The sequence below is a fragment of the Phyllopteryx taeniolatus genome, chromosome 14 (genome assembly GCF_024500385.1).
Source record: "Phyllopteryx taeniolatus isolate TA_2022b chromosome 14, UOR_Ptae_1.2, whole genome shotgun sequence".
NCBI classification, from domain to species: Eukaryota; Metazoa; Chordata; class Actinopteri; order Syngnathiformes; family Syngnathidae; genus Phyllopteryx; species Phyllopteryx taeniolatus.
The window spans coordinates 21463976-21480534 of NC_084515.1; the positions used below are offsets into that span (position 1 = coordinate 21463976).

The following is a 16559-nucleotide window of genomic DNA, read 5'->3' on the forward strand; positions in this document are numbered from 1 at the left end:
TTCAAATTACTGTGTCTTAAAAAAACCATACAAAGTGTATGCACAGCTTTCGTCGGGGGCTTCTTGTGCCTTTTACTGTATATGTGTAGGTTGTCAACAGTAGCACTGTCCTTAACAAAGAGGGAAGAGAAGTTGAAAGAGTGGACTTGAGGGTATTTAAGTCATGTGTTTCTCTTGTCAGGGAATTCAGCCACTGGAAGGTAAACAGCCTGGCTACAGAAAAGAGGGACTTCTTTAAAGCTCCGTTGCCCTTAGCACCAGAATTCCTACGTAACCTGCGATTACTTGGGCGACGGCCAACCTTGCAGCAAATCAACGAAAACCTCATCAAGAAGTATGGAACTCACTTCCTGGTGTCTGCTACCCTAGGAGGTAAGGAAAGACTTCAGCTACCAGTAGCTTCTAGTCTCAAGTTATAAAGCAGTGGTAACCAACCTTTTCAAGCCCAAGATCACTTTTTCCCCCCCACAGACTGTAAGCTAAGATCTACCACTACAATATCCAACCATCCATCCATTTTCTGTACCGCTTATCCTCAGTAGAGTTGCGGGCGTGCTGGAGCCTGGCCCAGCTCTCTTCGGGCGAGAGGCAGCATTCCACACGAGCACCATATGCACCTGCAGCATCTAATCACAGATCTTAGACCACACAACTGTTCAATCATCCTTCCTCTAAATGAGCATTACTTGCTGCAAGAGCTGGGCAGAGCAGACGTGGGATAAAATTGACCCGTTTCTAACCATATGTCTCACTTATTGGATTTCTTTTTCCCCTCTTCGCCCCTCTGAGAGGTTGGAAGTAACTCACAAAACAGAATTGCCTGCAGTATTGATTGTTGGCACCTCACAAATCAAGGCGGAGACCTGCATTATATATTCAGTGACATCCTCGTGATAGTGAGACACTGCAGACCCTGGTCATCACTTAGTATAACATAACTTCGCTGCTCGGTATATAGGGGCTGGAGGAAAATTGATTCCGGAGCATCATTTTTTCAAGCTACAACTTCATAAAATACTTACAAGTGAGAGATTTACAAGGCCACAATTTTCAGATCATTCAAACCATGCACTATATTGTTTAATTTCACGATATAGACGGATATTTATTCAATAACTGTCCCATGTGAATCCATTATAAGCAGGATTTTTATTTTTCAAACATTAACCACACTTGTTTATATAATAGGACTTTAACACATTCATTTTGATGAAGTACAGGAAAAAGTGTGAGAGAGAGAGAGAGAATGTAATATTTTTTCAAAGACTTTCACAGCACCCTGCATGTCCAATATTTGTGCCTTGTGATCTGTTTGCATCCACACATGCGTCACTTGACTTCCGCTGAACGGACAACCCCCCTACGGGGCATCGGCATGGGAGCCGGAGCTGACTAATGCAGCCGCAGACTGATAGCGAGACTCGGGATGTAATTAACAGACTCAACTAATTGGGCTCAAAGAGTCTGTGTTCTAATGCTACTGTGGCTAAGAACACATTTTAGATCAATTTTTCTGTTACATCCGTCTTCTTCTTTGATCAAATGCTGTTGTATTTTTAAGTATAAGTATGTTTTATTTTCTACAGAGAACCAACTCTGGAATTTATTTTATCTGGCACCATTTTCAACCAATGTCTAAAAAGCGAATTATTTCCCTTTTAGTCAATGCTGTTAGAAGTTTTGACTTATCTAATTTTTCTTCCTCCAAAATCTAACGTGAAATCCTAATCTAACAGCTGACTTTGAAGCCAGTCATGCCGAACTCATTTTACAGGTGTACTGTCCCAAGTTTTAAACTGATAATTCAGACGTTCCAAAATTGCATTGTTGAAGAGATGATGTGTGACGATCACTCGCACAAATGGAAAAGTTCTCTCGCCCGCCTCTCATTTTGCCCACGCTACGTTGGCACTGCTTTGCACTTCATCCCTGCATTTTTGTAACCATATTCGACATTTAAATATCAGAACATTAACAACAAAACAAACATATACATTTACCTTTGTTTTGTCAATGACACTAATTTGTAACTCAGGACTTTTGATTTAACCTCTTTTAATTGCTGCATCCGTTTTGCGCTGTTCCTATCCAAACTGCACCACCTTTTTTTTTTTTTTTTACATCCATGGTTATTCCTCTTTATAACGCGACGTGAGACAGAATGAAATGCTTCATTCACAAGGGTTAAAAAGGAAATCCGCAGATAACAGAAATAAAGCAAATACGTCATGAAAATTGCATTTTATCTCAGTTTTAGTAAGTCTGATTGATTGTTTCATCCTCAGGGGAGGAGTCCTTAACCATTTTCCTGGACAAGCAAAAGCTAAATAAGAAGTCAGAAGGCAATAGCAACAGCACTGTGGTGTCACTGGAGCTACTCCATCAGCTAGCAGCTTCATACTTCACAGATCGAGAAAGCACCCTAAGGAGACTGCACCACCTCCAGATCGCCACTTCAGCAATTAAGGTAATCTATTTGATGCTCACTCATCCTTTGTGTGGGACTTACAGTTTCTAACAGTTGCACACTTATCCTTTATTGTCACTGATGTTTACTTCTCAATACTGTGCCTAGCTATAGAATATCTTATAGTTCTCCAATCTGAAGAACAACCCTCACGTCAAGCAAAGCACACAGGCATGAGCAATCCTATAAAACGGTCAGTTCGGGACTGAGTCCGTTCCTCACCTCGATAACTAGCTCTGCTTGCTCACAACATACAATATACACACACAATCCTTTTTTAAAGATTTCCAATGTGCATCATCGCTTAAAAGAGGTATCCAATTTACTCTACGACCATGCTCGTAAGTCAAATCGTTTGTATCTCAAATCAACTTTCCCGATTAAAATGAATGGAAACACCATTAATTTCTTCCAGACTGCCAAAAAATACCTAAAATATATTGAAACATGCTTTTGATAAGAAAAATATCACTCGACTGTATAGTACTTTATAAAAACAAAGTAATAATACAAAATAAAATGAAGTTTTTGCATCATAATTCAATGGAGACTGTGCTGCTCTTTCTTTTTGTTTTTTTGTCTTCTTCGGCTGTTGGGCCAAGCGCAAAGGAGGATCTGTATCCCTTTCATGCTGGAACACGTTTACTGTGTCACTGGACTTTTTAAGCTGCCACTGTGGTTTCTTAGTATTTTGATGGATATTTATCGAGAATCAGAGTCGATCAGTCGAACAGAACAAGGTTTCGAGAGGGGAGTGAGAAAAGAAGACGACACAAGACGAAGCACTAACTGTAAACGAGATGAGGAAAGTAAATCACGATATACCTACAACAATGACACATTAGATATGAGTGTTGTATGGGGCAGTAGTGCTTCATCCTGTGAGGGAAGGACACGACAAGATAGGACAGGGGGGGCGCATGCAGGACAATGGTTGTGGGAGTGGCTATGTAAATTGAAGCGTCTATAGGACCAGAGTGTGAGTGAGGGGATACCTAAGTAATTTGGATATTCATGAGTTATTTGTCACAAGAGGTGAGTGGCCCCACACCCAGCGAATAATTCCCAGGGGTGCGTGTCTGCGGACACATGCAAGTGAATTGACACCATTTCGTATAAGTGTCCTGCAATTGCTGCGCCTGCACTGCGGAGGCTGAGGACCCCACCCGAGAGGCGGGGTCGGGCCCAGGAGAGCGGCCCGGTGGCATTTAAATGGAATCATTGAGAATCAATAATTTATTTGAGGTAAGGTTTTCATTTTTATTGTGGCTATTCTTCTGCTCTTTCTGATGTGTGTGTATTGGCCACAAGGGGGCAGTATAATACATAAATATAATAGACGTAGATTTGATAATGAAACACAAAGACCGTTGCAACTAAGCTTCAGTAATATTAGTAATTTTCAGCATGTAATTTATGCGTGTGATTATTGTTATATGCTCTGTCTGCATGTGTTGCTGCACTGTTTGTGTTCAAATGTCAGTTGTTTAAAGGTTCACATGTACTGCGATTTCAATCCTAGTTTAGTTTTGGTCAATGAGTAGGCATGGAAGAGGGTCTCGCCCATTTTGTCTGTGCAATTCAGGTTTGTGAACCACTCTAACAACTAACAGATCCCTGTAGATGGCGGTGTTGCATTGCTTTTTGGATGTTAAACAGAATGTCCGAAACCAAAACCTACACCACAGAAATACAAGAGCTCTGCTAAATTTTCTCTTTAATTTGAATTTTTACCCCCCTTTTTTTTGTCATCTAATGTCCGTTGATGTACAACCGTGTACTGGTTGTGGACTGTTTTGGGCATTCATTGGAGTAGAATATTGGCACTTGTTATTTTACGCCTTGATGGTGTCATGTAAGCTACAGCCTTGTTTTTGTTGAGAGGAGCATGTCGGCGCTCTTTCACTGTTGCCGCTTAACTGTAATGGTATGGCCGCAGGCACTTATTTTGCGCTTTTAACGGGCAGCATTTTTGCAAGAGCCTCGTTTTTGCTGAGCAAAAAATGTTGCCGCTGTTGGATTGTCTGTGATGGTACGGCTGGAGGAGCTGCGACCACGAAGAGCATCGTCAGCGTGGAACTGAGTGCATCCTGGAGGAGACGTGTAGAGGAATGAGAGTCAATTAAGTTATTTAAAAAGTAAAGTGAGAGGGACGTACTGAATGGGGCTGGAGAATTGAACTCATCTTTCCGTATGCATTATTCGCCAGTGAGCAAACGTTGGGCTTTTACAAAAATACAGTTGTATTTATTTATTCTTTCACACTCAGCTTCTCGCAAACATGAGTGATGTGCTATGATGCTGTGATGGCGACATCTGTGATCCTGGTGCCCTCATATTGGTCAATGGAGATGTCAATGTTGCTCCTCTCTCATCTATAGCGGCTTCCAACAATGTGCAACAAGAGGGAATAAACTGCACGTCCTGTATGCGAAGTGATGGCGTTATAGTATATTTTGAATGGAGAAGAACATTTTGTTTGGTTATTGCATTGGTATTATTACTTTGTTTTGTGCGGTAATTAGTAGAAAGTGTGTCATGACGGTGAGAAAAGATGATTTTAGTTTTATATATACATATATATCTATATATAGATATAGATATATATGTATGTATGTATGTGTGAGGGGCGCCACGATGATATGTGGCGAGATTCAGCTCCATATCGCTGTCGCTTCAATGCATCACAGACACTCTGGTGGATTACAGGGATTGTTTTTATTACAAAAAGAACGTAAAGACCTGCAACACAGTGTGAGAGGAATGTGTTGGAATTCCGTTTGGTCTTGTCACAGCTCATTCCTTTTGGCTCTGTTTATTTACAAAATAATTCTTCTCTTATAAATCAAATGTGATCGTATAGTGGTAAACAGTGATACAAATTACTATAAATGACATTTCCCTCGTAATCCATTTTAAAGAACCGCACAGCAAGAAATAAAGAATAAAATCTCCTATTTCCGAAGCATCCCTGAACACGCCCAATATCCCATGCAGCCGTAACGTGACTGCTAATATAAACGCCAATGGAGGCTGCGCTGAACTGCAAGCATGCGCCAATTACACAGCCAGATCAATGAAAAATAATGCAAAGACAAACAAAACACACAAAACTGACACAGAGAGGTAAATTACCTGCAACACAGTGCGAGAGAACTGTGGTGAAATTGTTTGGTCTCAGCCACTTGTCTGTACAATGGACGGGCAAGTGAAAATGAATGCACATGGAAAAAGTGTACTTCCGTTTGCAAGACGTGACTTTAAAGACGCCACACAGCGCGAACTTGCTCACAACAATGAGCACACTACATGGCCAATAGAAAGCATGAACAAATTATGAACACATAATAACAAATTATGCCGGACCATCAGCAGCAATTCAAGCCTATGGTGTGTCTATGGAACTTATTGGTGAGTGAATGCATGTTAGTCAACTGGTGTACGGAGTTGCTGAGCCGGCATATTAAGGATGGGTGGTCCCAGCCCCCTCCATTTGCAAGGGGGGGCCAAGCCAGCGAGCCCATCCCACGGGGGACCCAGTCAGGGGGAGGCCACCCACTCCCCAGGACCCAGGCCGGTCTCCCACCCCAAGCGAAATGCCCCAACCAGTCCCAAAGGGAGGGGTACGGGGACCGGACCACCACCCCCCACGCCCAATCCCCACCTCGACCCAGCGCGATTCCCATGTTCCGCCGTGTAACTGACAGCTAGCAGTTTAAACTGCAAACTTCGTAAGCGTGTCTCTTCGTAGGTGCCATTTTCGGGAGTCCTGAGCCAAACCCATGCACATACCGGAACTATATACCTACTGTGTCTTTAGCGTACTCTGTCACGCGCACCCTTCCCCCTTTACGTCCGCATGCTGTCCTCAGTCACGTCCGCCTTCTTCTGTACAAGCAGCGTGTCGGCAGGAAATGCTCCCAGTCAGTCCAGCGGAGCACTCATCAAAGTCACACGACAGCATTTACAGATTTTAGAACTCGGTGCACGCATAAGGAGTGCCGCATTATAAGGCGCCCCGTCCATCTTGGAGAAAATGTAAGACTTTTAAGTGTGTCTTATGGTCGTGAAAATACGGTAACTGAAATATTTTATGACGAGGACCAAGTCAGCAGCGAGGAAACAACACAAAGTGTCATGATTGACATGAATCACTGAGTCACTCACAGCGCATTATATAGCTAAATACATCATTGTTTTACAATCAAAAGCCATTATTATTATTATTATTTTATTTTTATATTCATTCGAATTTGACAACTCTGTAATGTGTCGAAAAAAGTTACAAGAAACCAAACAAAATGTTATTGTGTTCTTATTCAACGACAAAGTTTCTTCTTGTAAATCAGTTTGCTAAACACATACACACAAATACACACACTGGATTTTGTCACTGTGCCTATTCCTGCTCTGGGAAATACCTTTAATACACCAATACCTACAAACACGTAGTTGAATAAGGCAAATTAATAGATTTCAAAGTCAAGTTTGAACAATCCAATCACTTTCAGGGTCTTGGGTTTTTGGGCAAAGTTAGAGACATCCAGTTGCGGTTTTATGTGGGATTTTAATAGCAATCCTAAGAATCCAGTGACACTAAAGGCATGTGCCAGCTGATGCATTTCTTGATTGTGTGTACAAAACTCAAAATCATTGGCAATTTGTCTCAAAATAATGACATAACCGACCAAACTAGCGAGACGTAACTGTGACTATCAGTATTGTGCAGACTTTGTAAGGGTCTGCCCTTTGGATACACATACAGTATACCAGCTGCAATTTTACAGCTTTGTAATAGGCCTTCTGATTAAAATATTGAGTCAAAAGCTAGAAAATGTCAAATGTCTTATCTTAAGGGAAAATGGCAGCCTGCCCATAGTTAAATGAATCCAACAAATGATTAAAATTCAGGTGTATACATAGATGTTCTTTTGCAGCCAAGAGATTTGCACACCCGCCAACACAAATTCACACATTAATGAGCCAGAGGATCCTTTACATATCTCTGACAAATAATGATCTCTGCTATGCGAGCCACCTGCCGTGGTCTGTTCTGCCAAATCTCGTCACCCGGGAGGAAGAGACACTGAGTGGGACGTACTTGACCTGTGTCCATGTATGTCTGTGGGCACTGAGTGGCTGGAGCACAGCATCAAGTGGGAGGCAGGAGTGAGACATTCAAAAACAATCTACTGAACCTCAGTAGGAAAATGGAGAGCTATCTCCTATGAACACAGATAACACCATGCATTTATGTACCATCCGTCTTCCATGAAACTTCAGTAAAGTTTTTAGGAATTGTGATCTCACTTATTAATGAATGAAGTGAAGCCATTGTCTGTTTTTTTGTGTTGTTTATGGAGCCACAACAACAAATCATATAAAGTCTAAATTCTATTGCACTGAACTGAAGAATGTTTGGTTTTTGTGCGCGAGGATTGCTGTTTATTTGCTGTGCTTAGTAAAAGTCATAGCAAAGCTTCCATATTCAATTCATAGTACTAATTAAAGGCAGAGAAGTGCAACCATTTGGAACATAGTGAGCAGATAGCAATAAAAACATGAAGTCATAATTATGTTCTTTAACAATTTGAAAGCACAGTAAAGCAGTTTTAGTAATCTGGCAATCTGTAATTTGATAACAGGGGGGGAAAAAAACAATCAAATCCGGATACACTTTCACTCATTTCCGTGGACGAGGTCTAAAAACTCATGCATTAGTCACGGCCTTAAAGGAGGTATGGGGTCTTAATAGTCAATATTTCACCGATGTCTTTGTGTGATGTCAGTGGCTGAAGTGGAAACCAAATTAATTGCATAGCCGGCGTGGAAAAAGGAATGTACTGGACCACCAAGTGGCAGAATTTAGTCATACGTTATATATACATTGTTGCTGTCCGGTGACAGTTGGAATCACCTCACCTCTGAAATGCCAACTTTTTAGGGGGAAAATTATTATTTTTTTTTAATTATTGGAGCCACTGTGACCTATACAGGGCAGACGCCAAGCAGCTTGTATGGCGTTGTGTGGGTGAGCAGATGGCTGATGTCAGCATTGTGGATCAAGTGGGCCATGGTGGCGGTGGGGTTATGGTTTGGCCAGGCATATGTACAGACTATCGTTGGGCCATTAATCCACGACCACCACCTCATTTTGCAGCATGATAATGCAAGGCCACGTCTTGCAAGGATCGATACACAATTTCTGGAACTGAAAACATCCCAATTGTTCAATGGTCACCAGAACTTTCACCCATTGAGTATGTTTGGAATGCTCTGAATTGGTATACAGAGGGTATGGAAAGTATTCAGACCCCCTTCAATTTTTCGCTCTTTTGTTATATTGCAGTCATTTGCTAAAATCATTTAAGTTATTTTTTTTCCTCAATGTACACACAGCACCCCATATTGACACCAAAAAAAACTGAATTGTTGAAATTTTGGCAGATTCATTATAAAAGAAAAAAACTGAAACATCACACAGCCATAAGTATTCAGACCCTTTGCTGTGACACTCATATATTTAACTCGGTGCTGTCCATATTTTCTGATCATCCTTGAAATGGTTCTACACCTTCATAGGAGTCCAGCTGTGTTTGATTGTACTAATTGGACTTAATTAGGGAAGCGACACACCTGTCTATAGAAGACCTTACAGCTCACAGTGCATGTCGGAGCAAATGAGAATCATGAGGTTAAAGGAACTACCTGAAGAGCTCAGAGACAGAATTGTGGCAAGGCACAGATCTGGCTATCCATTCAACCATCCATCCATCAATTTTTAGCCTCAACGGGCAGATTGTCAACAGCTTGTCTCTGTCACATTCTTTTATAACATTGAGAGACAACTAGTGGTACATCATAAGATAATTATCGATGCAAGTACTTATCGCGACAAAAGGGTATGCTTTTTCTCAATCTTTGTTGAGTGTCTTCTTACCTTCTTTGCTGTTGAATTACGAACGTCACAACCAGATAGTCATCTGTAAAAGATAGTGTTCCACTGTATTAAAAATCTCACGGCCGTCTCAATGACCAACCGGTAGTACTTTTGCAACCACTTTATTAAAACATGATCCTAATCAAGTAAGGCTATTAAAAGGTTCTTCTTAATTTTAGTGTACTTTATACTGTATGTAAATGTCTATAACCAACTATAGTCTGCAGACAGCCTACAAATATACTGGGAACACACATACCTGTATGCATACTGCAGTAGGTTATAGCTTGTTCAATAAACAAAAAGAAAATATCACGTTAACTGTAATTAGGAAGTTCAAACATCAGTCACTATTTTCAATGTCCACAAACCAGTGCATGGAACACATCTGCTGCTGTGTCATATTGAAACAAAGTATGTTTTTTTCTTATCTACTGTCAGATGGCTCTGTCACATTCACACATGCTCAGTGTCCCCTCATAGGCCCTGCCTGGGAGCTCTGCACATCTGCTTCACTCATTTCTAATGTCGCATTATTACACAGTCAATGCTGCATGAAGCATGTATCAAAATATGAATTCTGGATTCAAGATAAATACAATACAAAGACATTACTCTGACCAAACGTTGGTTTTTGCAAGCCAGGGTCTAATAGCATTATAGATAAGAAAATAAAACAAATTATATAAACATAAAACAGAAAATAAGTATTTCACTGCCAGTCCTTCATATTAACATGGATATTTGAATTCAAAATCCGTCAATGGGTGCTAGTTAGATTATTTATCTGTTGTAACAATGCTTGGTGTCACGTACGTGGTTAGGGCGAAGGCGAGGAACGCAAGGCAAGAACATGGTGGACCCAATTGCAGGGAAGCAGGGAGGCAAGGCAGGAGTGCGGGAATCTCAAAATAACAATATTTAATCACAATGATAAAAACAACTGGCGACTATGACATGGCAAGACATGTGACAACGACAATGAACCGACCAGAACTGAAAGAAACCAGGGAACTAAATACAAACAAATTGACGAGACAACGAGGAACACCTGGAGAAGACACGAGTGGCTGGAGAGAGCTGATTGGTCGACACAAAGTAGACGAGAACAGGTGGACCTGGCGCAGCTGCCGAGGAGCCGGAACGGGAGCCTGGCGCAGCTGCCGAGGAGCAGGAACGGGAGCCTGCCGCAGTTGCCGAGGAGCAGGAACGGGGCCTGCAGTCGCTTCCTCAGCTTCCTCGCCATTGAGGTTTGGGAGTAGAGGGTACGGGAGTGAAAGAGTGCACAAGGTCTCGGGAAGGTGAACTAGGAAAAATGGCTGGTACTGAACATGGTGGCTTGGGGGCAGGTTTGACTAGACGTGACTTAATTGGAGCCATGGAACAACGTGTGGGAACAGGTGAAAAATTAAGTGATTTGTGAACAGGGGAAAAACAACGAGGGGGCAAAATTTGACCTTTACTTGGGCACCTCCGTTGTCCACCACGCGGCGGTCCCGGGTAGATGGGCAAACGGGTGCCCAAGAAAAGGTCCGAGGGAAAGGATTTGGACTCCCTGGGGTTGGAAACGGGTAGACGTGACAAAAACTGACAAGGACGGGATAAACTAGGGAAGGAACCAGAAAAATCTAAATCTGTGTCAGATTCAGAATCAGACAGGAGGTTAACTAAATCGGGGCCATCTTCACAATCAGAAAAATCTGAATCTAAAGAAACATGTGGATGTAAAATAGTAGGGCATGGTGAATAACTAGGACAAGTGGGGGGACCCGATGAAAAGGACAGAAAAGACTGAACGATAGGGCTTACTGGAGGAGGGTAGGTATGGATGGCAGGCTGAGGACGGTGGGAGGAAGTTTGGTGGTGTCCAGGGTGACGCCATGTTCTTCCCGCTGGGTCCTGTTCTGGTCGGTTCATTCTGTCACGTACATGGTTAGGGCGAAGGCGAGGAACACAAGGCAAGAACATGGTGGACCCAATTGCAGGGCAGCAGGGAGGCAAGGCAGGAGTGGGGGAATCTCAAAATAATAATATTTAATCACAATGATAAAAACAACTGGCGACTATGACATGGCAAGACGTGACAACGACAATGAACCGACCAGAACTGAAAGAAACCAGGGAACTAAATACAAACAAATTGACGAGACAACGAGGAACACCTGGACAAGACACGAGTGGCTGGAGAGAGCTGATTGGTCGACTCAAAGTAGACGAGAACAGGTGGACACAACAATCTAATGAGCACACGACAAACATGGAACACAGGGAAACATGGAACAAAACTAAACACAACCCAAACCAAAACACAGACCATGACAGCTTGGTGCCAATACATTTTAGACTCCTTAATCCTGTTTGTTTTCCTTATAGATAATGCCTCCTTTGTAAACAGATGTGAAATGAGCAGAACAATTGGTTGTCTGTGTTGTCCCATGTACAATGTACCAAATCTTCACTGCCTATGCTAAACAGCTTAATCTGCTGTTGCTATTAGCTCTTGTTTGGTGTGTCAACTTGTTGACTGAACTTTTACCAGTAACAAGGAAGAAACAAGACATATTTGGCAATTTCACAATGTATTCTTTTAACAAATGGTCAGGGGCCATAATATTTAACGATTCACAGCCACAACAGCCTGTCACCTCCTCCTCCTCATGCTGTTCACCAGCCTGGTTAGCACTGCTGTGGGACGCCACTACGCTCGTCAATAAGGAGTCGGTAAAAGTCAGCCAAAATGATTTGGTCGATCACTGTCAACATTAACTGCATGCCCACACTTATCACACAGGTGTTCATTTGGACTCAGGTCATGACTCTTGGCAGTCCATTTCCTTTTCTATGCTTCCAAATTCTAAAGGTAGTCTACAAAACCATTGTTATCTTGGAGGATGAAGTCTAGTCCCAAACTGTAGAGGTATGAGATTGCATTCAATGATGACCAGCCTAGATTGTCCAGTGATGGAAAGGCAACCCCACAGGTATGGTCCAATGCACTGAAGAAGACTTTGAGAGAAGAAATATAGAGGCCATACCACAGGATGCAAACCACTCATCAGCAAAAAGAATTGGAGTGCTAGATTGGATTTTGCAAAGAAGTCCAGAGATGAGCCACAAAAGTATTGGAACAAAGTTTTCTGGATTGATGACACCAAAATGAACCTCTACCAAACTGATGGAAAGCCCAAAGTATGGAGAAAGAAAGGATCTGCTTATGATCCAAAACACACGAGCTCATCTGTGAAGCATGGTGGAGGTAATGTCATGGCTTGGGCTTGCATGGCTGCTTCTGGAACGGGCTCACTCGTCTTTATTGATGACGTAATTTATGATGGTACCGGCAAAATGAATTCTGAAGTCTACAAAACGATTTTGTCTGGCGCTTTACAGAAAGATGCATCCAAACTAATCAGAAGAAGCTTTATCACAAAACAAAGGGGGGAAAGTGGAAGGTCTTAGACTGGCCGAGTCAATCACCGGACCTTAACGGAATAGAGCATGCATTTTACCTCCTGAGGAGGAGGCTGAAGGGAGAAACCCCCAGAAACAAACAAAAACTGAAAGGGGCAGCAGTAAAGGTCTGAAAAATAATTTCAAATGAAGAATGCAACAGTCTGGTGAAGTCAATGAGTCGCAGGCTTCATGCAGAAATATCAGTAGGTTCTTCAATGTTGCTGTTGGCCTCTTGGCAGGCTTCCTGACCAGTTTTCTCCTTGTCTTTTCATCAATTTTGGAGGGATGTCTTGTTGTTGGTCATGTCACTTTTGTGCGATATTTTCTCGACTTAATTAGTATCTTCACTGTGTTCCACATTTAATGCCATGGAAATAATTTTGTACCCTTCACCTGACTGATACCTCTGAAATATGAGATCCCTCTGATGCTGTAGAAGCTCTCTGAATTGTGCTGTAAAATGTGACTACAAAAATGTCAGGAAAGGCCAACTAGAACATCTGAACTTCATTTGGGGTTAATCAGTGGCACTTTGAATGGTGGCAGATGTGACTCTCATTTAACTCATGTTTGAATGCGATTGGTTAATTTTGAACACAGCAAGATCCAAAGTTAATTAGAGGGTGTGCACACTTCTGCAACCAGATTATCTGAGTGATTTCTTTTACTTCCCCTTGAAAAGGTTGAATTTTTTTTCAGTTGGGTTGCACAGGTTATAATTCACAATAATGATGGTAAAAAATGTTGAATCTTTGTCTCATTCTTTTTGTATTGCAAAATCCACTGTGATTTTTTTTTGTTTTGTTTTGTTTGTTTTCACCTTCAATAAAATGTCTCCCATTTTCACATCGTTATGAATACTTTCTGAATACACTGTACAAGTACAGTCAATATATTGCACATTGTTATATTGAGTGTTTTTAAAGTCAATTTTAACCATATAAATAATCAGCTGAATTCGAAATAAAAAAAAAAATCAACAGAAAAGAAACAAAATGACTGATATCACTGATACTTCACATTTGACATGCCCTAAAAGGAGTAGGCATGTACTGCATGCAGTCCAGTAACGTATTCAAGCCTTCCTATCCTTTAACTCACAGTAGTGAGAGATGATTTGTCAGGTTCCAAGAGTTTCTAGTACAAACCAAACCCATTTTTAAATGTCCTTTGCAAATATAGAAGTGGATGTATGTAATTGATTGCTTTTAAAATGGTAATATGCATTTATGATTTATGCGATCACATCTGGTTGATATTTTTATGGTAAATAGATCTTTTCTTCCTGTTTCCTAGGTAACAGAGACAAGGACGGGTCCTCTCGGCTGCAGTAACTATGACAGCTTGGATTCGGTTAGCTCAGTGTTGGTGCACAGTCCAGAAAATAAGATCCATCTAAAAGGTACGGTTCTGTAACAGTCTAGCACACACCCAGAAGCAAACAAACCCCTCACCTCTATTCATTTTATATTTATGCACAAACACACAACAACTTCCGGGAAGCCAAAGTTCACTTAAGGGACAAACTTTTTTCCATGGTGAACCGCCTTAGAGGTCCATATACAGTACTTACCACCTCCGTACCTCCATCCACCGACCTGCAGCGTTCCCATCGAGCACAATCCTTACACAGAAGGTGGCCTGTGTTATGCTCGACCAGGATGACCCTTTACTTTACGCTGCAGTAGTTCATACGTCTGTTCTGCCTCGCTGACTCACTGTCTCATGGGCAATCTGCTATCATAGCAGGATGTAGATAGACTGTATCCTGCCACACTGACCCTATTCCAACCCCTCAAGTTACACGTAGAGCACTCAAGGATAAAGAGTGTTTTTTTTCTACCAAACAACATTGCTGAAGATGCATAACAACATTGTACATATTTTCTAATTTGTATTCATCATGAATTAGAAAATACAAGAAGTGTTTTGTCTATCGAGTTTAATAATTTAGCGGAAAAGGCGGCATCTCTCTCTAGCATAGTGAGGGGTTGTTTGTTGTTTATACTCAAAGGAAATGCAACAGAAATATATGAAATTACTATTATTTGTGTTATTGAACTGGCCTTTTTTTATTTTATGAGCTGCAATATGATGAAAGTGTAGTCGTATTACATAGGAGTACATATGATATGTAACACCCTCTCTTCACCTTTCTCCCCTTAGAAGCATACTTTGCCTCAGTGCCAAAGTGCTTAGAGATGACATTTGTTGTTAACTTGCACACTTAATATAAATACATTGAATTTAAGTCCCTGCGATTGGCTGGCGACCAGTTCAGGGTGTACCCCGCCTCTCGCCCGAAGTTAGCTGGGATAGGCTCCAGCACGCCCGCGACCCTTGTGATGATAAGCGGTGCAGAAAATGGATGGATGAATTTAAGTCCCTTCAATTTTCAAAGGTACAGTTACTATTGGCTTTCCCTAAGACTAAGACAGTGTCGTTGTTGTAATGCCTTTAGTTCATCATAAAATTACAAGTATGGCTCAGACCTAAATAGTTTAAAAAAAAAACAACCATAAAACCAATTCCTCAATTTCCAAATCATAACAGTACAGGCAGAGAAAGAATTACACATCCACATAATATTACAATATCTATCTATCCATCCAACCATTTTCTATACCGCTTATCTTATACAGGGTTCTGGATTTAACATTCATTCATTCATTCCTCTTCTGTACCACCTATCCTCACTAGGTTCGCGTGCGTGCTGGAGGCCACCCCAGCTGACACCCTGAACTGGTCGCCAGCCAATCGCAGGGCACATATAAACAAACAACCATTGACACCTACGGGCAATTTAGAGTCTTCAATTAACTTAGCATGCATGTTTTGGGGGTTTGGGAAGAAACCGGAGTACTCGGACAAAACCCACGCAGGCAGGGGGGGAACATGCAAAGTTCACACAGGTGAGGCCGGATTTGAACCCGGGTCCTCAGAACTGTGAGGCAGACGTGCTAACCAGTCGCCCACCGTGCCGCCCGGATTTAACAATTTGTACGAATTAAAAGAAGACCTTCATCATGTTGACGGTACAGTCACGTATCGTAAGAATAACTTCATTTCTGTCACTGCCATGGCAACCTGCATCATCTGCTTTGATGGTCTGTAATCGTGGCTGTGCTGCAAAGTGAGCGTTTACGCCGTTTTAGCACTCATGTCAGTGCTAATGTTACTGCAGTGTATGTTGTGTTGCAACACTAAAGGCATGTTCATTTCTATTCATGGCAAGTTATATTTTAATCACATTTTATATGCATGCATTGTGTTAGATATGTCATGCAATCATTTGATCTAAGTCTTTTTGCCTATGAGGGGGAGAAAAAAAAACATTTCGATCTGATTTTCCTATAAACAGCACAGACTCATCCATAAGAAGATAACACAAAAATCTATTATTTATTTTTAAGCTCATATCACTATTGTAATACCTCAGATATGGTTTGTTAGCTGTAAAATGTATTCATTTATCTAAATATTTTATAAATTTTAGAAGATTAATCTTTAAAGAATTATGAAATGACATCAAAGAATATGGAATTGTTATTTTTTGTGTGTCAGGAACAGATTACTTTTGTGGGGCAGATTAAAAAAAAGAAGTAACAAATAGACACCTAAAAAGTGTCATTTACCTCTGAATTTGTTTTATAATAATATGAAAACACGATGTGTGTTGGTAATGACAGTGTGGTGGCA

General features: G+C 41.3%; 1 protein-coding gene across 1 annotated transcript in view; it reads left to right on the forward strand.

Moving 5' to 3' along the window:
* brinp2 (bone morphogenetic protein/retinoic acid inducible neural-specific 2) overlaps window positions 1–16559 on the forward strand; it is a 152545-nt gene that overhangs the window by 93507 nt on the left and 42479 nt on the right. The window contains exons 3-5 of the mRNA XM_061798401.1: window positions 182–372; window positions 2286–2467; window positions 14157–14262. Of these exons, the coding sequence (XP_061654385.1) occupies window positions 182–372; window positions 2286–2467; window positions 14157–14262 (479 nt within the window). The remainder of the gene's footprint in view (window positions 1–181; window positions 373–2285; window positions 2468–14156; window positions 14263–16559) is intronic.